The sequence below is a fragment of the Artemia franciscana genome, chromosome 16 (genome assembly GCF_032884065.1).
Source record: "Artemia franciscana chromosome 16, ASM3288406v1, whole genome shotgun sequence".
Lineage (NCBI taxonomy): Eukaryota > Metazoa > Arthropoda > Branchiopoda > Anostraca > Artemiidae > Artemia > Artemia franciscana.
In genome coordinates, this window is record NC_088878.1 from 16,250,372 (window position 1) to 16,273,885 (window position 23,514).

The 23,514-nt window shown below is 35.9% G+C and overlaps 1 protein-coding gene across 1 annotated transcript in view; it reads right to left on the bottom strand.

Moving 5' to 3' along the window:
- The window catches only part of LOC136037134 (ATP synthase subunit s, mitochondrial-like), a 25,819-nt gene extending 4,989 nt beyond the window's left edge, over nt 1-20,830 (bottom strand). Inside the window, exons 1-2 of the mRNA XM_065719629.1 lie at nt 20,769-20,830; nt 2,510-2,715 (exon numbers count right to left, since the gene is read on the bottom strand). Coding sequence (XP_065575701.1) covers nt 2,510-2,715; nt 20,769-20,815 — 253 coding nt within the window. The 5' untranslated portion in view covers nt 20,816-20,830. The remainder of the gene's footprint in view (nt 1-2,509; nt 2,716-20,768) is intronic.
- Nucleotides 20,831-23,514: the final 2,684 nt, after the last annotated feature.

Here is a 23,514-nt window from a genome sequence, read left to right on the forward strand (position 1 = left end):
ATTGTTTATAAATACATTGAAGACGGGAATACCGTCGCCTTCTCTTAGGCTAAAGAATTTTCAAATGCAAAAAAAGAGAAATGAGGAGAAACAAGCTAGGAATCATTGTAATCACAAGGACATACTGCCAAAATATTAAAAATTAAAAGAATTTGATTTTTTTTTTCCCCAAGGAGTCTTAGGTAAGACACCAGAAAGTTTGTGTATAAATCCAAAGATTTTCAAAAAATCCACGAAACAAGAAGTCCTTAAAAGACCAATTAGAGGAGGCTGAATCTTTCCAGATAAAATTGTATGGCAAGTCCAGAGCCCGGAGCACCAAATGCAGCTAATTAGTCAACAAACAATAGAAATTTAAATTGAAAGTAAAGTCGACTCTCGATAATTTAAAAGTCGATAATTATAACTTTTTTCGCACTCCCTTGAGAAATACTTGAGAAATTGAAAAAAGAAACATCTTGATAATTTGAATTAGCAACGATGGCATGTTGCTAGGCAATGCATTATAGAAATATATAGTTTCTGCTGGATAGCATTGTAAAAGTAAAATGTCAAAAAATAACAGTTTTTACCTCTGTAGTTAAGATCAATAAGACCTGGAAAAAAGTTAAATCTACCACCCTACATAACTACTTCAAAAAAAAGGAGTTTACTAGGAAAACAGAAAACCGCGTACAGTTATCAGAGTCACAAGATTTAATGGGAATCATCCCCCTAGACACAGAGTGAGGACTTCTACCCAACTGTGATAAGGTTACCTTTGGGGATTTCGTTCAAGTGGACGATGAAATTGTTGTCCATCCTCCATGGTGCAATAATCGATGGCGAATTGTTGACTTTTCAAGTTAAGGAGGAGGATAAAAAGGAAAAACACTTACTCCAGTCACAATAATCAAGGCAAGATTATTCATCAATTACCTACGTTCCTAGCTCTCAGAACAGAAATAAGTGATAATTTCTTTACAGCTCTCATCATCATTGAAAATGAATGCAAGATGGAAGTCGTTTCATCAAAAAAATTATAGATTACTTTGCAAAATTATTTTTTTGCTCGCGTGGTTTTTAACATACTCCATTTACATTTGTCATTAATTTTATATGGTATGTATGTACATATTCGTGTTATGCATTTTCAATAAAGCACTTGTTTACTTACAATTCTTCCTTGTTCCTTCTTGATTATTAAAACTTCTTGTTCTTTTGAACATCTCAGTCATTTGAACTTTTCGTCTGGTCCCTTATATAATGATCCAACTAAGGAACTTAAAAAAGGCATAACTATTTAAAATTTCCATAGCACACTTTGATAAGAAATATGAGTCATGGCCATCAAACAAGCCAATATTTAACTTCAATTCTGGTTTTTCTAATTTGAAATTATAGCATCAATACACTTTTTGACTTTTAACTTTGCAAATTCATTCCTTAAAGTACTAAAGATAGTAAAAGTGAAATCTGATTCTTTAGGAAAAACCCAGTAACTCAAATTTTAATGAAAAAGACTTCCATATCCAGTTATGTAGTTTTAGCACTAAGAGGGGACCAAGTGAAAAAAAAAAACACGGAATGTGTGTGAAAAATTAGCTGAAAGTGAGCAAAAAAAAAAAACGAAACTACAGAAAGTGTAACTTTTCTGATTGCTGTAGCAAAAGACAATCATTACCATTAATATCCAATAAACAGGGTTAAGAAAAACAGTAATTGATGGGGGATAAAATAATTTTACAAATAAAAGCCTGCCATCTGTTGCCAAAAAGGAATTAAAAAGAAATGTACACATCATTGAACAGCAAAAATCGTAGCTATGCATTAATATGGACGTTGTTAAAATTATTTATGGTTAAACGCCTCAAATTACTTAAATAATTGATTTACCTACAAGAACATCTTTTTGGAAAGATCATTTGTTTTATTTTGCTATATTTAACCCTTTATCGTTTCAATTTTATTCACATATCGATACAATTCGTATTTTCTTCTTATTCTGAAAATATGACTTATATAATTTAATCTTTATTACAGAAAATTTACGTTCTCAAATTTAGGCTACTAAATTAGTTTGCGTTTATTTCTTTTTATGGTTCAGTATGGCAACCCGTGGTGAAACTAAGTGCAATGCTTGTAATTTTCACATTTTCATACCAACCAAAAGAAAAAATCAAAGAGAATCACGGTTCTTTAGCATAAATGGACCTAAAATTGAGCCAGGGGGCAGAAAAATTTTCATTTGATGTTCTTGGTACTTCAAAGATATGGAATGATACACTAGGATAAGAAAAAATAACTTTAACCCCTTTTTTTTTAATAATTCGTTTATATGCCAGATAGAATAACTCTCAAATGCACAGAGAAGAACAACCGTTTCAGCTTTTTCCACTCAAGGATTCGTAAGAAATAATCTATCAAAACCATTTATGTGTCAGATTAGCAGGACGTCTTCATTAAATATTTCAGAGAAGAATTGGCTAGCCAACAAGATGGTTTATTTGAAAATGACAATATAACCTACTTAAGTGTGGGAAACCTCTGTGCATTATACATGAATTGGTTGCATCAATTTCTTCAACATAAGTCTTAGTGCCTTCAGCTGGTAAATGATTGTAATCATGCAAGAATGTAGTTTGATTAGTCCATCTAACTGCAGCTCCACAACGAAGAAGCCATTCAGAACAAGCTCTATCAGGCCCAACTGCCTTTACTCTATCTGGATCATATCTAAAAGTTTCAATCAAAATCAGCACAATTGCTCATTCTTGAATAAGACGTGCAGTACTAATAGAGAAAACAACTGCTCTTAAATATACATATATGCTTGGAACAAGCCACTCAGAACATTAAGACAAAGGTCTATCAGGTCCAACTTCTCTTACTCTATCTACATCATTAAACATATTTAGTTCAAAATAAATTATGACAGTTGGTCATTCTTCAATTTGACCTGGAGTACTATTAGAGAAAAAGCCTCTGTTTTTTTTTACATTCAAATAAAAAGAAAAAACTAATAAAAGAGTTTTAAGCAAAAAAAAAAAGGGTAGACTGTCTTCACAGAAGATTTAAAGCCTCGCAAGAGGGAAAGTGTTGGAGATATGAGCTTAAAAACCCTTTGTGTGCCCTAATTTGTGCCATTCTTCAAGGTTTATTTAAATAGCTCACTAGCTTCCCAAATTGACGAAAAGCCATTAAACAGCAAAAAAATGTTACAGAACAGGAGATGGCAGTCTTATCTATTCTTCTATTCCGGTAACAATATTTTTACAATATACAACATTATTTTCCATGCACAAAACATACACATGATAACTAAGCATTTGCAAGAAAAAATCCTTGAAGCCTTGAAGACCATTCTAATTTCTTATTTCAACTGGAATTATATCCCATACACAGGAGTCAAAATTTCCAATTACAAACGAAGCTCTGGTCATTTTTGTAGATGGGTCTAGCAGATTTGATGCTCACTGTATATCACGACAATGAGATTATTATAAATGGAAAAAAATTGAAAGAAGAGGGAAATAGATTCTTGAGACCCTTATACATGTAAATACTAACTTGATCGTCACTAGTTTTGAAATATCAACAAGTTAAAGATTCTTAATGTAAAGTTCATTAATATATGGATAATCAAGGTTTTAGGTGACACAAAATTACTTGTCCATATAGAGCAACCATGGGCAATGTAAAAAATTGCAACAAAGCACTCCCAGACATCTTGATAATTTTGAAATTACAATATTTTGAACATTTTTTCTGGGACAAACCACAGCCCATAGTAACCAAAAATAAAAACATGTTAAAAAAATGGCAACTGAGAAACAGTTGTCTTCCTAGCTGATTAAGGAATGGTAACCGCTATCTAAATTAGTCTTCATAGTAAAATCTCATTTGAAAACAAATTTAAGGGAATTTTGAAAAATAGTCTAAAACACTGAAAATGGCATCAAGATGTACAGTCCCCTGGCTTGAACAACAAGGTAAATATCTTTTTGCATGGGTAGCAATGATGTAAAAGCTGTTTAAAGGCTCATTACTCATAAAACCTACATAAACAGTACCCTTACTTTTCTTATTTGACTTTCGTTTACTATCAGTTACATTAGTTTCAATACTGGTGTCTGTTTATGCAACAATCCCAACTAGTTCCTTTCTCATTAAAAAAAAAAAAAAAAAAAAAAAAAAAAAAAAAAAAAAAAAAAAAAAAAAAAAAAAAAAAAAAAAAAAAAAAAAAAAAAAAACATTGGTGGCCCAGCTACAAGTAAAAGAATATCACCTTCAAAATGTATTATGCAAAGTCAAATGTACAGTAGCAGTGATAACCTCGGTGATTTGAGATAATCAACCTATGATTAAATATGCCACCAGGCGTGTGCACTGGTTTGTCATATTGATTTATTTAATTGTTGCAAATAAAAATTATCTATCTATAAATTTTTTTATAAGAAAACTAAATTAAAACACTTTTATGTATGTGCATAGTGTCTTTTTAGAATTTAGAAGTCCTTAGAATACTGCAAACTAGCAATATGATATTGAACAATTTCTTGACACTTCTTTGAGGGTGCTTGATGCAGATTATTTCACTACACCAAGATTCCATTATCCTTTTGACAATACAATTGGTCTTTCATTTTTGGTCATGGCTGTATTGGAGCCACAAATGTAATGGCTTGGGACTGCTGCCAAGCTAAATTTTAAAATAGCATTATTTATATGATGCAATACTACTTCAGCCTAAAGGGTGTGGGTACCTTACAAGAGTGGGAACTGATGCTGGTGTTGACAAAAAAAAAAACAACTCAATGCTATCTTACATTTGGTGACAATTAGCTTTTTTTGTGTAACAATAAGAATAATCATTTTAATTTGTGATTCCTGACAGAAAAACGCTTATAAAGCTATAAAAAATACAAAGTGTTGCCAAAACCTAGATGGCGCTTATGTTGCTTTTTTTGCTATCACTAGCACCAGTTTAACCTCTTGTGCATTACTCTTTGCTTCAGCCAATGATATAAACATGTTTCATACAAAGAATAGTCTTCTCATCAAATGTCATAAAACAGATAAGGATTAGGCAAGAATTGAAATGAAAATTTTGAATGTAGGGCAAAGCTTCAGAGAAAATACTAGTATTTTATTGCTAATCTGGAACAAGGACCAAGTGCAAACTGAAACTATTTGAGGTCATGATATCCTTTTTCAAGTCTAGCCCTTTGCTCTCTTTGCACAAATATGTCACCAGATACCCAATATTTGCTAATATCAGATGGAAAGCCAGGTATGTTTTGCCAGGCATATTTAAAGTGAGACAATTTATGTTTATTTGATTAACTTCCCAGATCAAAGATCTTTGGGGAATCCTCATCCCAAACAAAGTAATTGCTGCTACTGCTTTGGGGAAAAAAATTTGATGGAATTAAAAAGAAGAGCTTGGTGACGTTGGGTTGAGTTGGTAATTGATGAAATGGATCCAAATCAATCCTTAGATAACTTTTATAATATATTGACTAAAAGCTTGATCAATTTTGCCAGTATAGAAATAAAAAAGGAAAGAGGCATACACGTTTTATACTCCAGCTATTAAATCACTAATAAAAGAGAGGTCTCGCCTCTACTCCCGTGGTGATATTATCAACGGCAAGAAATTGCGAAATCAAATAGTCTCTTTGGTAAAGAAAGCCAAAGCTCGCTATGGTCGTGAAACCATACCCTCCCAATTACTTACTTCAGACCCCAAAAAGTGGCACAACGCAGTGAAAAAAGTGGCCGGCCAAGCTTTTGACAGCAGTGTGAAGATCAGCAATGATGGTGGGTCCTTAATCAGTGCAGAAGAAGTGAGTGAATTCTTCACCAAGATCTGCACTACCTATCCAACTATTACGGCTCATGAAAAGTCCACTATACTTGAAAAATGTGAGCCTGAGAATAACATAATAGTCAATGGGTTTGACGTTTACACGGAATTACAGAAGATCAAACCGAATACATCCTCATACCCTGGTGAATTACCTGCCAAACTGCTACGTGAATATGCAGCCTTCATAGCATTACACTGTCCAGCATCATTAACGAGTGTTTTGCTTCTGGCTATTTCCCGTCACAGTGGAAAAGGGCTTATATTAGAATTATTCCAAAAAAGTACGCCCCTAGTGCATGCGACGATCTCCACCCGATCTCACTTACACCTTGTTTGGCGAAAGTAACTGAGGCCTTTATACTCAAGTTTCTTCTGAAACAAATTCATTGGCGTATTGATAAATTCCAGTATGGTGGACTCCCCAAGTGTAGTACTACAATCTACCTAGTACGGATGTTTGACTGTGTCCTCCAATGGCTTGAAAAAGGTAGCTGTTTCGTCGACATTTACGCAGTGGATTTCCGAAAGGCCTTTGACCTAATCCGCCACCTGACTCCAGGCATGAATCTCCAGGAAATGGGGGCCAAACGACACACCCTTGGCCTTGTACTTGACTTCTTAACTGGCCGAAAACAAAAAGTCTTTGCACTCCACGAAAATGATTCGGATTCATCATGGTCAGATACTTCTTGCAGGGCCCCACAAGGCACGAAATTAGCTGGAATAATTTTCCTAGTTGTGATTAATTCCCTACTTAATCATCACGACGACCGTTACAAGTTTGTAGATGATCTGTCCATAGTGCTCACTTACCTGGTCGAAAACGCTATCATAACAAAGCAGTTTTCAGACCAGTTATTTGATCAGCTAAAGACCGAATGCTCAAGTCATGATCTTACCATTAACGTAGCCAAGTCGAAGATAATTCGTTTCAACCCTCTGAAGCGGAATATAGATATGCCTCTAGTCCCTTTCCTGATTGTGAACGAAATAAAATCTTAGGAGTAACTTTCACTAGTGACTGTAGTTTCAGTGCCCGTATTAATTTAACCGTCCACAAGGCTAATGCAAGCCTTCAGACACTAACCACAATGAGGCGTTTTGGGTGTGATACTGAAAGTCTTCTCCATGCCTACATGTGTTACGTTCGCCCGTTGCTCGAGTACGCATGCCCGGTGTGGGGTCCATCTGCTATCTGCACGGTGTTCCTATTACGCGACATAGAGTGCATCCAGAAAAGCAACAAGGATTATACTCCAAAACCATGACATACCCTATGATCAAGCCCTCGCTAAATTAAATTTATCTCCACTTAAAGTCCAGCTTGAACACCTTATTCAGCAATTTGAAAAATCCGTCCTAGCCAATGAGAGCCGCCAATCAATACTACCCGAACCAGCCCCTCCCAATAGCCGAACTCGGTTACAAAATAAACTTGTACCCCCTAAAGTACGAACTAATCGTTACGCCAACTCATTTGTGCCTTTCTTCACATCAATTTTTAATGCTGAGTTGTAGTGTGTGATTTTGTTTAAATGTATGATTTTTGTGAAAAAACTGAATTTAGCTATGCTACGATAGTTTTTAAATATACCGATCTCTCTCTCTCCCTCACCAAGAAAACCATGGGTAAATGCATCACTTTTGAGGTCCATTAATGAAAAAAAAATCGTTTATACAAAATCAAAATTAAGTATCCCACTGAAATATACATAATACGTTTTGAAAACTGTAAGAATCTGTAAGTAAGTATTCTTAGAGAGAATGAAAGTGTTTAGGATTGCAAGATGTTGCTAATATGTTTAGTGATCATTTTGCTGGTGTTGGGCAATCAAATGTTTCAGCAGGAATAGACTGGTCCCCTTGCAGGTCACATAAACAATATTTACCTCCCACTGAAAGTACAAACATATTTTGGGCCCCTGCTAGTTTTGCAGAATCCCAAAAAATTATCAAAAATATAAAAAGTGGTAATTCAGTGGAACATGATGAACTATCAACCAATTTGTTAAAGAGCATTGCCAGAGTTATTTTTGAACCACTTATCCAGATTTTAAATTTGAGTATCAATTCAGGTATATTTCCTAGTAGATGGAAAATTGCCCAAATAATTCGATTGCATAAACAAGGTGATAAATTTGATGTAAGTAATTATTGTCCAATTGCAATTCTTTCGCCATTATCTAAAGTGTTTAAAAAAATTTTAAAAGAAAGGATTTCTAGCTATTTAGATAAAATAAATTTCTTTACCAAATATCAATTTGGATTTAAGGCAAACTGTTCGACAGAACATGCAGTTGCAGCTCTTTTATTAGAAATAAATGATTGTTTAGACAATGATTCCCATGTGGCTACTGTTTTCTGTGATATAAAAAAAAGCATTTGACACTTTAAACCATGACATTTTTCTTGACAAAATGATAAATTGCAGCATAAGAGGGAAAAGATAACAAAATATTAAATCATACCTGTGTGACGTAAAATCACAGTAGATGTCAGTGGAAAAATGACTAACTTAAAAGGTCTTAAATATATTGGCACCCCCCAGGTCTCAGTACTAGGTCCACTTTTATTTTTGATTTATATAATGATCTTCCATGAGTTTTGCAGGAAAATATTATTCATGCAATTCTATTTGCAGATGACACAGCTATACCATTAGAGCATACCATTAAAGCATTAAAGCAAGGGATTCATCAACATTGACCAAAAACTTGATTGCAAGTGTTACCTCAGTTAATTGATGGTTTGTTTCCAATAATCTAGAACTAAATTTTACAAAAACTAAATTTATGGTTTTTGGTTGTTCAAAACATGCCATTCAAAGAGATTTCTTGTCAGGAGCTTCAAGTTGGTGATCAAAAAGTTTGTAGGGTCCAATCATATTGAGTATTTAAGATTAAAACTTGCTCAAAATATTGGGTTGATGTATTGTGTGAAGAATATTTTTCCATTTTCCATATTAAAAATAATCTATCACTCTCTAATTTCTTCTTATTTGAATTACTGCTCAATTGTTTATCTTAATACCCTTTGGAAGCATACCAAACCCTTACAGGTACTACAAAATAGGACAATAAGAATACTTGGAAATTTGTTACATTGACTTCAAACCTTGAAAATGTTTCAGAAACTAATATGTTATTCTTTTTCTCAAATTTGTTAGATTAAAAACATAAACAAGTATTAAATATTTCCATATGGCATTTTCAAATCCAAAGTTCTAATAATTATTTCTATGATAAATGTCTGTTAATTCTACTTCCTCATTTGGATTGTCATTGGGCTAGGATGTAGCAAATTCCTTTTGTAAGTTCTGAAAGGTCAATGTTTTTGATTAGGTACCAAACAACCTTCATTGCAAACAATTATAAGCTGAATGACAAGATTTTGTTTGATCCATCCCAAAAATCTCAGCTAAATTAAAAAAAATAATAAAATTTGTTTGCTAATGTTTGATTGTTCACCATTGATGATGGAATATTAAACTATTTGATATTTTCTTTTGTGTCCCTCTGTTTGGGATTGCCTCCCACACCCCTCCTTCCTGATACTTAGTTATTTATTTATCCTTGTTACTTCTCTTTTGTGTTTTTTTTCCATTTTCTTTGTTTTTTTCCCATGTTAATTTTTAGAATTATTAGTATGATGAGATGTTGGTGTTTTTTCTAAGTCTTTGTACTGTCCCAGACTTATGAGCTCTGCTCTCTGTTGGGGCATAATATTGTTTTTGTATTTTTAAGTTGAATAAAGAAAAACAGTAAACAGTAAAAACATTAAACTGCAAATTGTATTTTGAACCCTTTATGTGACATTTAAACCAACCAGACATTCTCCTCATCTGAACCTTCTTGCAAGTCTACCTCAGACAGCTCTAACCTTCATGATTCTGGATAGTGAAGGCTCTGATCCAAGAGGGTATGGATTTGTAAACTAGATTAATAAAATGATGAAGGAGTCCTTTTAGCTAAAAGCTTTAAGAGAATCAGAAACTAGAACTGTATTGCTTTGGGACTATAAGCCCATTATCCCAAACTTCTTGAAAGGAGCCTTGGAAGGTGAAGGACCTGGAAGACCACATTCATGCACATAATAACTTCTATTTGTTTTAATTTTTAATGTTGCTCTTTACTTTTGTTGAAAAAGCCTGTTCTTTTTCTATTTGTTTAAGGTTTCTGTTCCCTATATGAGTTTTTGTACATTATTTTCTTGCAGTCCTACAGTCTTAGTGCACCAGATTAAAATGAAAATGTTGCTATAATTTTATAGCTGAGATTCAGCTTTATTCATCTACCAAATTACTTTTTTTTTAAACTTGCCCTCAGTTTTCTTTTAGACTGAAAAATATGTTAATAAATCCTTGAAAAGAGGATACTTTTTTCCTATTTTTGACTCAAGTTTAGCTCATTATCAAAGAAAAACTATTTAATGTCACACTCCTGGCATGGTGAATGCATAGATCTGAGACCAATGAATCCAATGATACAAGTATCTGGACCTTTTGGAGCAATTTATAGTTGTAGACTAGACGCAAAATCGCGCATTTCACAGGGTATATAAATCTCAGTTAAAATTAGAGCCAACACTCTAATATGGTTGATAATAAAGGCCATATGCCTTCCAATATTTTTTTTCCACTCAACTACTTTTTAGAGAAGGGATGGCTGTAGACTATAGAGAGTGCTCATTTGATTAAAGATTGAAAGTTTTAATGCCCTCTATAAGAGTCAATATTGACTCAAAGAGTAACCAGCCCCCTTCTGCACCTTTTTGGCTTCCTGGCCCTCTGTCACCTTCCAAGGCTTAAAATCAAAATTTAGTTTAGGGCTCAATAAACATGCCTCTGTAGATGATATGACCCTAGCAGCACCTAGAGCAAGGGCAGCAAATGATACAAGTCTATTGTTTAAACACAGGTGTAAAAATGAAAAAAAAATGTATTTTTTTTTTGGATGTCCTATATACAAATGGCCCAAAACTTTCTGGAATTAGTCTCTAGGTCAAATGGATAAAACATTTTATTATGAGGGGGGAGTAAGGGGCCAAAAATGGGTAAAAGATCTTAGTGTCTCTGATCAATCTTAAAATTAGAGCCACAAGTTCTTGGACCAAAAGGGACTTAATGCACAAAAATGTCCTGGGCCATAGTCCCCCTCCTGTCCCTTAAAAAATTATGTTGTTTTTCCAGTTGGCACAACTTATATATTTGATTTCCTTTGGGCTAAGGGGACCTCAATTCAAAAAGACACATAGAAAAACAAACTAATTCTCTTCCCCCCTTCCAGAGCCAAATGTCTTTTTCCTTTCCACTTTGTATGGAAAAAATGGTCTTTGAAACTTAAAAGGAGGCTTGTTCAATTGAATGTTCTAGCACCATTTCTAACTGCCAAAAGTGATTTAAAGGCAACCAGTCTCCTTCTGCTGCCCTTATCTGTTTAACATCCCTCCTAAACATGTATCAATAATGTTGAACCAAAATTTTGAAATATTTTTTGTCCAGAAATTTTTGTTCAGCCCCAGGGTGACAGCCATAAATTATGAAAATCATCCAATGTTCATAGATAAGCTTTGGTAGAAAAGGCAGCCATGTTGGCTCATGGTTGTCCAGTCACCTAGAAGCTGTTCAACATTTTTTACTAGGCCAAAATTCACAGAATTTTCCAAGGGTATAGACTGACTGTGGAAACAACAAAGGTACCAATGTAAATCAAAATACGCTATGTGCTCTCAGGTTCAGGGAAATCAATTAAAAAACTTGTGGGGGGGACAAGGCTTTTATTCTTTTTTTAAAATAAAGATACAAAAACATATTAGGTGGAGTTGGGGATCAAGTTTTTTTTTCTTTCTTTTTTCAACAAAATGCTGAATAAGTGTGTTCCAAAATCTAGAGAGAGGAGGGCAAACGAATTTGGAGGTTAATTGCCCCTCCTCTGACAATTGATGTCCTTTTCTAGTTTATTATAAAGCATATCTGCAATATCCAGAAATAGCTTGGAGAGTAGAATTGAGACTTTCAAAAACAATAACAGAAGAAAGAGTTAGGGGGAAAGGAGGACTTTAAATTCTGTTATGGGGGTTGGGGAGTGGCTAACATAGTATGTCTCCAGTCTGCCTAAATATTTTGCACTATATGCCTCTATGGGAATCAGAATTCACATCTCAGTATTAAGTTAAATTAAAATACATCATGGGGTACAAAACCATCAAACTAGAATATTTGTGACATCTTTGGAAGGGCTTGAGGTGTCAAGTTGAAAAACTCTCAGAAAGTGTTTTATGGAGAGGAGGATGACAAGTTAACGTCAAATTTTAAAATGGGGTAGAAGTTCAAGGGATAGGGTAAGAAGTTTTGGTCTCCAATCTTTCTGAAATTTCTGGCACTACAAGCATCTGTTGCAACTAAAATTTTCCTGGGTAGATAATGATGCAGACTCAAAGAAACCACATGTTTCAAGTTTGTCACAATACCGTATCTGCATTATCTCAGGAACAGCCTGTAGGACCTAGCTGAAATTTACAGTGGGTGTTTGAGGGCCAAGTAGACCTCTAGTTTCTACTTGGGGTGAGGGGTTGAGGTAAATTCTTAGAAACCATGCATCCTGGTTAGTAGAATAGCATATCTGCAACATCACAGAAGCAAAAGGTGGGGTTTTATCTGAAACTTTTGCATTGTAGGAGAGAGGCAAGAGGACTTACTTTGCCTTAACAGGGAGGAGAAGGGGGCCAAAAGGTGGGCATTTTCAATTCATCCAAAGGTTTTGCCACAGTTAGCCACAGTAAAACTTGTGAACTTATTCACACTGAAGTTTTAATAAATGCTAAACTAAAAATAGTTACAAGAAAATATAAAATAAAAGAATATTTAAAAAAATTGGTGGATTAAGAAACATATATATATTTAGGAATGTCTACAATTATAATTAGCCTACACATTTTAATTCTTAATCAATTAGCTCTCAATATTCCCATTTGGCAACACATCATCTTATTTTTGCACACAAGGTAGTAGTTTGGGCAAGTTTTATGCTTGGTATAAAAATCTACTACTAACCAGCAACTTTCTCATATTTGCTATGCCTTGAATTGGAATCAGAGGTTTCTGGGATTTTCTGAAGAATTAGCCAAAAATTCAGTTTTTGGGAACCAACAGTTTTGCACAAAATAGCAGCAAAGGTGAGTGTTCTGATAATCTTGGTTTGGTGTTTTAGAACACCAAACAAGTAAATATGTGCTATGTATGTAAAATATGTATTAAAATATCCACAAAGCAAGGATACACAAGATGTCTTACAAATCTGCAACTAAAGGTATATTTTACTGTGTAGATGGCTCCTGGAAAGTGTGTATCTATCAAAGAAGCTGTTTCTACACTATACAAACTAATTAATGACAAGAAAGAAATTGTTATGCCTGTAATTCCCCTATGTGTAAAAAAAAAAGCCTACAAATAATATAAAACTTTACAAGAAAAAATCTGGAAATGATAACCAATTTATACTTTTGGCTATAATATACAATCTTTTATGAATTTTGTTTTGGGATTGCTTCAATTTTAATCAACTATTTCCTGAATTTGAATATAATATATAGCTTAATTTTGCCTTATTAAGAGAGGCGGAGGGTATGCCTTTACAGTAAGAAGATTTAGGACAAGTTTTGAATGGTAAATCTGATTTTTTTACAATTATTTTTTTTTATTATTGTGTTTTATCTCAGGATTATCTTTCATACAGGATTAATAACTGCTCAAGCATTAGAAGTTGTGGAGGTAGGCCTAGTTATTAAAACAAATTTCCAATGCCCTAATTTAAGTGGAATATTAATTCTGTAAAATTTCATTCACTTACTTAACAACTTTGATAGACCATAATAAGAGGTCAATGTTCCTATTACCTGAACAATTGTTTAGGGTCATGAAACTATTGTTACTAGATGCATTTTGACTTTTGGAACATCTTTTCTCTCTTGCAAAACTACCACAAATTCACTGTTATGGAGTTATTCCAGCCCAACTATCCTGTATTTACACATATAGAGTTGCAATCATTTCTGTTTTCATTGATCAGATATTTGAAATTGCAAATCTGTAATAGTTTAGAAACAAATTTGGGCTATATATTTGCACATCATGGGGGTGGGGGTAAAGCATAACATATATTAAATATGTAAACTAACCATTGCTGTATTTAATATATGCTATGCTTTACCCCCCCCCCCTAATGTGAAAATATATAATAACTCCATGATGGTGAGTTTGTGGTAATTATGCAAGAGAGAAAAGATGTTCCAAAATCAAAATGCATCTATTAACAATAATTTCATGACCCTAAACAATTGTTCAGGTAATTACCTTAATTACCTTAATTCGCACTTCAGAGCAAATTAGTTGCAAGAACTGTGATGCTCCATAGTTGATGATGGCGATAGATCTGGTCGCTGTGCTAAGGTCAAGCGACAAACCATAGGGACTAGAGAGTGCTGGAGAGATGCAATTTAAGCACACTTGGTAATGGTGATCACATGGTAGGTATGGTTCAAGGACCATTCTCCAGCGATTTAGAGTTGGCACCACCACACAATAGCAACTTTGGATAGAGTGTGTGAGATGGTTGGGTATGACAAGCCGCATCATCCTCCAAGCTAACTCTCTATTGTCTTCCACAACTGTTATGGTAGTGAGGGCTGGGAGGGGTTTTCCCACTGGAATCTCCATGGTTTGGCCTCCCATTCCTTGTCGAGCCTCTTTTTGAATTCCTCAGGCGAGGTTGCCAAGACTGTCTCTTGGCTTAGTTGGTTCCAATCATTCACCACTCACTGGCTGAAAAAATCTAGTCGGACTTTGGTGTTAATGCTGGATTTGAACAGCTTTTTGGAAAGTCCTCGTGTTTGCTTTTGGTGGGGAGAGAAAGTGAACAGCTTCTGATCTGCTTGCTGGAGGTACCCGTAGGTTAGCAGCATATCGTTACGCCTACGCTGAAAAACGAGTGTTGGGAGGTTAACAGATTGTAATCTTCTGCAGTAGGGCTGACTGCGTAAACCGTTGATGCATTTGGTGGCTCTCCTCTGGACACCCTCAACAAGCTGGATGTCACTCTTGTAAAAAGGACCAGCAAGACATGTTCCGAAATCTAGGATTTGCCTGACCAGAGCTTTATATAATTTCAGAAAAACTGTGGAGGATCAACTACTGACAGTTCTTTTCAGGAGTCCCAAATTTGCATTTACTTTCGAAACTGCTTGGGCGGTGTGCTCGTGGAATTTTAAGCTGTCATCCAACAGGACTCCCAGGTCTCTACCACTACTAGAAGTAGGAATCAAGACTGTCGATGACGTTTTGCCATTGTACATAGTGTACTGGTGCTGCGGATTACCACGGCCGAAATGAAGAGTGACGCACTTTGAGATGTTGAAGGACAGAAGCCATTTATCTGCCCATGCTTGAATTTGGTTGAGATCAGCTTGTAGGCTAATGTTGTCACGGTACCAAATAGCTTGGAGTCGTCGGCGTAAAGAGTCAAATGGTTTTTTGTTTCAGTTACCAGGTCATTGATATAGATGAGGAATAAGGTCGGTCTGAGGACAGTTCCTTGAGGGACGCCAGTCAGAACTTGGCAAGGCGTTGAATAGATCTTTTCTCCGTCCGTGGTAAAGAGCCGAACCTTTTGCGTTCTGCCACCAAGGAAGTCCATTAGCCAGTCGACTAGTTTTTTATCAATGCCCATGGCTGTAAGTTTGGAGCGCAAACGACTATGGGGGACTTTGTTGAAGGCTTTGGCAATGTCCAGTAGAATTAGATTGACACGAAATCCTCTGTCAAGAAGCTGAGTAATTAGCTCATAAGTTTTGAGTAGGTTGGTTTCGACTGACTTCCCAGGAAGAAAACCATGTTGTTTGTCCAAGATAATGCTGTTGGAAACTAGGTGCTTGAGAAGTGCATCATTGACAATTCTCTCTAAAACCTTAGCGACAGCAGACGTAAGGCTTATAGGTCTGTAGTTTTCAGCTTTAGACTGGTCACCCTTTTTGAATATGGGTGTAACATAAGCAGTCTTCCATTGTGAGGGAACAACTCTGCAATCAAGAGAAAACTGAAATAGATGGCACAAAGCAGGGGAAATCTTGGTGGCTGTTTCTTTGAGCAACCTCAGGTGGATTCCATCGGGGCTGGCTGATTTGTTGGCATCGAAGTTTTTTAGCCTCTTTTCCACCATAGGTACAGTGATAACAACCGTACTCATGGGAGATGGTATGACGTATTTAGGAGGGGGTGGAGGCTCACTATCTGGTTCTGTTGTGAAGACGGAAGAGAACTGGTTGTTTAGTAAGTTTGCTAGTTTCTGGGTGTCAGTCACTTCTCCTCCATCATCTGTAGTGAGGCATTTAACACAGCGCCTAGCGTGGTCTTTACTAGAGACGTAATTCCAAAACTTTTTTGGGTTACTCTTGCATTCATTGGCAAGTCTAAGCTCAAATTTTGGTACAGTTGTTTAATTAAGTTTTGTAGTCTGTTCCGAGCTTGAACGTACTCATTTCATAGTGACCAGGCTTATCTCTTTTTTTCCAGTGGTACAATTTGCGATTTCTTTGTCTTTTAATGCTAGGGGTCATATATGGTAATGTCTTTGGTACGGGAACCAGCCTTTCTGTCGTGTTTCTACTTTGAATCTTGGTGACAACTGTCAGGAATTTCTCCCACTGGTTGTTGACATTGCCCTGAAGTAGCTCATCCCAGTCGATAAGTCTTAGATCCTTTCTGATCACCTCGTAATCCATGTAGACCTTTCTTTTGTATTTACTTTTCACTGGACGTCTAGAGGTGATAATTTCTATGGCAAGATGATCGCTTTTCCCAACTGGTGGGAGATAATTTACCTTCTGAATTGCTTCGATTCTGTTTACAAACACCAGATCTAATATTGTGGGTTGTTGGGGAGGGTAAAACCGAGTTGGTTGGTCGATTAGTTGGTAGGCAGAAAGGTCATGTACAATCTCAATGAATGGTCTAGCATTAATCAGGCTATTGGCAGTAGGGTTGTAAGGGTACCCATCTTTCCAGATCAGTTCTGGGAAATTGAAGTCACCTTCGACAATAAATTTGCCTTTAAAGTTTTCAATGGCTAGGTGGAACATTAACAAGAGTGTTCTCAGTCTCAATGGCTGAGGGTGAAGACGGGCTTCAATAAATACAACCGACTCTGAGAGGGCGTTGGCGCTGGTCTTCATCAGTAAGGTTAAACCATACAGATTCAATGGAGGCTGAGTTTGCCTTGATGCTTAGCTCACGTACTGCATGGGTATTTTTGACCAGAGGCAGAACACTGCGTTTGCATCCTGTATGAGAAAGGTTGGAGATGACTTGGTAACCAGGCATATTAATATGAGAATCTTCTAGCCTTGTTCTTGAATTTTTAGGACACACTTCTGTTAATAAGACCAGGTCATAGTCTTTTTGATACATGAGACTCCTAAGCTCCTGTAATTTGTTTGTTAGTTGATCAACATTAGATATGAGAATAGAAAAGTCAGGACTTACTTGGTGACTGCTTTTTGTACCTGGTCCCAGCTGATCCTCTTTGATTGGCTCAAAGGGGGTGCATCCGACTGAGAGTCTAGAGACGTGATACTGGAACTGCTGGTTAAGGATATCAAGGATGCATCCATTGCAGTCAAGGATATCATCATCGCACAAGAATACACTGGAACTTTGCCATAGGTTTTGGACACTATCACTTAGTCCTAAACTATGCTCACTATATCTAGACACTTTATTTACAACGCTATATACAAGTCCCCTATTATGCAGATTTAGTGCTGCATGGGTGCCGACTGGGATGGGGGTACTTCCTTTTGGCTTGGTCTGTTTTTGACACAATCTGAAAGTCACAAATGGCTAGGTTTATCTCCCCTGCAGCAGCTCTGGCTTTAAGCTCTTCTACAAGTGTTTTATGTCGGGCGTGGTCTTCCCTTGACATGTCATTTCTGAATTGTATTTCACCTTTCTTCTCAAAGGATTTCTGAAGAATTTGCTTTTTTAGTGCAAAGGAACTAACTGTGAATATGACTGGTGGTGGGGGGCTACCTGATGGCTGCACCGTGGATCCCTCTCTGGTGCAAGGCAGGAGTCTTTGCATGTTGGTTACCAAGTCGCATTTTATACCAAAATCATTATCTAGGATTGAAAGAATAGCTCTGCTGTCATCCTGGGAGGGTTGCATACCATAAGCAACAGCATTATTTTTTCTATTCTCTGTCTTTTTCAGCACAAACAATACAACAAACATCCAACTCTAATGACTGTTTAAAGTTGAACTGCAGAGAAGAGACTTCACTTTGTGCAATTTGTCTGGCATCATCAGCGCTACACTTGCTTGCAAGAGACAATTCAACCACATTAACTTTTTCATGGATGGTCGTTAGCTCAGATCTCAGACTCTCTGCCGACTGCACAATAGACTGATTTATACTTAGTTGTAGAGTGGTTAGTGCATTGCCCACAATAGATGTGATCTTGGTGGCTGAAGCACCTTGATGTGAATTATTCTGGGGACTCACTTTGCATGCGGGGCACACCCACTTGAGACTGATTTTCTCCACCATTTTGCTAAGTAGGTCATACTCAGAGTCAGTCAATTTTAGGCAAGCTGCACAGACCCACTTTTCACAGTCATTACAGTTTAGTGCTGATGAACTCTTGTCCAAATTTGCACTGCAGGTTACACACTTATCAACATTTTTCTTAGGGCTTTGCCTTGGACGTTTCTGTTTTGGTGGCATTACTGTTTCTTTTCACACCAGGAGTACATTTCTGTTCACTGTCATTTATTCTATGGTCTAGTTTAGGAATTTTGAATTTCAGTGGATGGCACCACAAAGCACTGTCACTTATTCTATGGTCCAGTTTAGGAACATTGACCTAACAAGATGCTAGACTGGAGTTGAACCACCCAAGCATGGATGCCTGCTGAAAATATTGAAGGGTGAGGGCACAAGAGTAGCAGTTGTAAGGGGAGAAGGAGGGGAATATATTTAAAGATAAAAAGTTATATGCAAAGTAAACTTCTCAGGGTAGAGAGAAAAACACTAAATTTTTATATACCAAATGAAGCAAACTTCAACAAATTTTGAAATGGTGAAGATTCCTGGGTAAAAGATCAATGCCTTTAATTGGTACTTATGTATTATACCACCATCACTCAGGAAGTGAAGTTAGGTTAATACTTATGAAAAATACCAAAACATGATGAAAATTTAATACATAAGAAACATATTTGGGATATATATATTTGCACATTAAAGGGGGGGGGGGGTTAACCTGACCTTAATTAACCTAACTGTCACCTCTAGTTTGCAAATATACACCCCAAATTATATAATTCTAATGTATTCTATATCCTGACACTTGTTTTCCATTGAATGTAAGCTGATTGTTTCTTCATATAGACACATAAAACTGGTTTGTAGGCCTAGTTGTAGCAAATATATTTGCAACTAGTCAATATAGCCTAATTTCAACTTGACTCCCCCAGCATGAATTAGCCAGTTAGAACCTCAACAGGTTGACTCTAGTTTGGCATTGTGGAGTGACATGCATGAGAGGTGTAGCATAAGTGGGAGATGGTAACATTGGCAATGAAGGGGGTAAAATGAACCATGACTTGATGCCCATTTAATTGGACTATCTGCCTTGGCTTTTTCTATAATTAGCCATGACTTGACTGGCCAACACTACAACTATTCCATTTTTAATTCAAAAATCAATTATTTGAATTTTGAATTAAAAATGGAATAGTTGTAGTGTTGGCCAGTCAAGTCATGGCTAATTGTAGAAAAAGCCAAGACAGATAGTCCAATTAAGTGGGGATCAAGTCATGGTTCATTTTACCTACTTGAGCTTTATATAGTATAAACTTGAGTGTTAGTGGTATAATGCACAGGTACCCATTAATCTGCATGAAAAATGAGCTAACTATAATTATTCTGCATACTATACCAAAAAAATTGTTTTTTTAGCATGTTTCCTTCTCAAGAGCCCCTGTTTTAGGCTTGCACCATATATAACATAGACTAGCCCAAATTGTACATTATTCCATGTGTTGGGTTGTACTTGGGTTGAAACAAGAGTGATGTATTGTAAGAATAAGGGAAATAACCAATATAATTTGGGCTATATGTTTGAATATTAGGGAAGAGGGGAAAGTAAAGTGGAATTAGCTTCCTTTCAAATTTTTTAATTGTAATATTTCAGAATAGAGTAAGTATTTTAACATTTTCTCACGCTTCCTTATCAGGAACTTTTTAATTTTGTAGTGTTTCCTTCTCAACAGCCCTAACTGTACACAGATACCATATTTTAAAAGACCATAGGCAGACATGTCATCTTGGAAATTAGGCTAATATAAAAACAATGAACATACCAAAAGCAGTCTATGCCTAGGTGCTATATTACTTTTGCAATTAAACTAGCATTATGTTACTTGTTAAAGACAATATTCAGCCACCCAAAAATCGATCGTCTGGAGGTAATTTCTAGGCTCAAGATATTTTTTATAGAGAGCATTTTTCATCTCTTTCTTCGATGGCGTCTGCGCAATTATTAGGCTACTTCCTTACCGAATAAGGCAAATTGCAAATTATTAATGATCGGTTGAAAACGCGCATAGGCTTTGCAGAATAAGTATAAATGTAATAAAAAAATAATTGAAATCGCCACTGTCCTGATCACTCATTTCCAGGATATTCCAAGTCACTCAGGTATTATTCTATTACCATCTTAACTCTATGACTATCTAACTTGGTTCTACTACCCTAGGAATGACGCATGGACGGATAATAGATAGACATATCTAGGAACAAATGAACAAACATCCTTTTTATACAATCCTAATAAGGGGCAATTAATGCCAGAACTGCCTCTTACACAATTGGACTATCTGTCTTGGCTTTTTCTACAATTACACGTGACATGTGCCCACAACTATTCCATTTTAATTCAAATTGGGAATGTGCCACATATCACACTGATAAATTTAGATTGTTTTTCGGACATTATTTTCGTTAAAAAATCTTGACCATCTGGTCAGGTAAGACGGTTACGGCGGGAGTCTTACATTTATGGTAATTTCTTTTCGTTTCAAGTTTAATATATTTATTCATTTTAATCTCTCATCAAATTAATCAGATCAAATTGAGATTCACAACAGTATTTAATATCTTCTCATTCAATGAGAACATTCATTTTCATTTCTGTTTGTGTTTTGGTTTCATTTGTTTAATCCGGATAAGTACTATTCGTTTTAAGCTGGATTAATTTTAAAACTATGGAATGGAACCATTACATATAGAACCATGTGTAATGGAACTTATCAACAGCAGCAACTTTCAGGAGTCAGTGAAAGCTCTCCTGAAAATGGAAGCTATTAAAATGTTCTTTGGTCCTGACATTTCCACCTCTGCAAATAATATATTTCAAGAGATGACCTCAAAAGCAAGGAACTTGGAATCAAACCCATCCATAAGCATTAAAAAAAGTTTCAGTGACTCCACAAGCAAAATGGCTCAGAATAATGACCAATTAAGCAATCACCCCACCACTTCCAAGCCCCAACAAGATGGCAGTCAATAAGCCTGCTGTCAAAGATTCAAAGTCTAAAAAACCCCTTACAGTTCTTCAATGGAACACGATTTCAGCAGATAAAAAGAAAATATCTCAACTGACACAATTTTCAGTAAAAGAAGGGTGGATATAATCTGCCTGCAAGAAACAAATCTAAATGAAGCCAAAAGATTGGAAATACAAGGGTATAAAATTTGCAGGAAAGATAGGAGCTCTTTAAGAAGGGGAGGAGTTGCTATTCTTATCAGAGAACACCTTAAACATAGTAACCTTAATAATATTAATCTCACCCAAGATAATGATGTTGTTGGTATACTTGTAGAAAGAAATGATGAAAAAAGGATAAAAATATACTCATATTATAACCCAGATGGAAATTTAGACATTTTTAGTATTATTGAAAAGCTAGTTACTTCAGAAGATGAACTATTAATCATTGGGGATTTTAATGGTCATAGCAAACTTTGGAGTGATAAAAAGCCAAATAAAACAGGGAAGAGCATAGAAAAAATTATTGAAGAGGGAGCAAATGTAATGGTATATACTCCAAAGAATTTAAACACATATTCTTGCCCAAGAAGTAAAACCACTTCCACTATTGATCTCCAGATTGGAAGCAGCTCCATAGGAGATACTATTACAATTGAAAGAATTGATAAATTGTTCATGGACCACTACGGGGTATTAGCATCCCTTTATGGGAGAGATAGCATTTTAGAAGTAAACCCCCCTCAATTCTAAAACAGAAAAGCAAATTGGCTAAGGTTCCAGAATTTTCTGGGGATACATAATTACGTTGAAGTAGATGCATGTCAGAATCCAGAAGAAGTCGCCAACCTGCTTAACAATACCATTCCGAAAGAAGCTGAATTTCTATACCTAAGACCAAAGGATTCAGAAAGACAATAGAAAACCATCCAACAAAGCCTTGGTGGAACAAGGATTGCGAGGTGGCAGTCGGACAAAAGAGAGTGGCGCTAAGGAAACAGAACAGGTCTCCTTCAATTGAAGGTCTTATAATTCTCAGAAAGGCAAAAGCTATTGTTAAGAGAACCATATGAGAGGCAAAGAAGACAGCATGGTCCAATTTCTCATCTAACTTTGACCCAAAACTACCTCCAACGAAAACTCACAACTTTATAGCCCGCATGAATGGCAATCGAATCAAAAGTCAGGAACAAGGTTACCCTCTGGAAAAGGATGGAGTGATTTTGCAAAATGAAAAAGAAAAGGCTGATGCCCTTGCAGATGCTTTTGAGTACCCCCCTGAAGGTTCCAACTCCAAAGTACATAGAGGGAGGACAACAACCCAAATCTTTGCCTTATCAAGATGACTTACTGAAACCCTTCACAAAAGATGAATTAAATATGGCAATACAGAATTTGAAAACTCCTTCAACGCCTGGAATCGACAAGGTAGACAACCTGTGGTTAATAAAAAGTCCTGAAAAATTCAGAACAAGAATATTAATGGTATTTAACCGGTGTTGGCTTAGAATGAAAAAGAAGAAGAATGAAGAAGAAGAAAACTTCGTTTTTGCTCGTTATAGGCTGTAATTTGCCATTATAATTTCCTTCACATATTTCATAAAACACATTATCGAAAATCTGTTTGTTTTTTATGTGACACAGTCCTAATAATTGGCAATTGTCAAGATATTTGTAAAGTTTTGAATGTTCAGTCTTAAGGGTTTCGTCAGCTGCCGAATTGTGTTGCTGTCACTTTTTATTTATAACAGCTACAACTATAAAATTTGGAGAAGGAGAGAGGGATATTTATTCTTATGGTTTGAACATTTGTGAAATCTCTGGTTTTCTAAACGTCGAAACCTATCCTGTGGACCCTAAAATGTACACGTATTTTAATTCATAGTTTTGTTAAAATTATATTATTAGTTTTTCTCAAAATATTCAATATTCTAAAGTTCTAAAGCACAAGATCCTTCTAGATACCTGTTCGTAAGTTACAAATACCTCATTAAATTTTTTTTTTTCCGAATTACCCCCCTCCCCAACTCCACCAAAGAGAGTGGATCCGGTCCGGTTATAT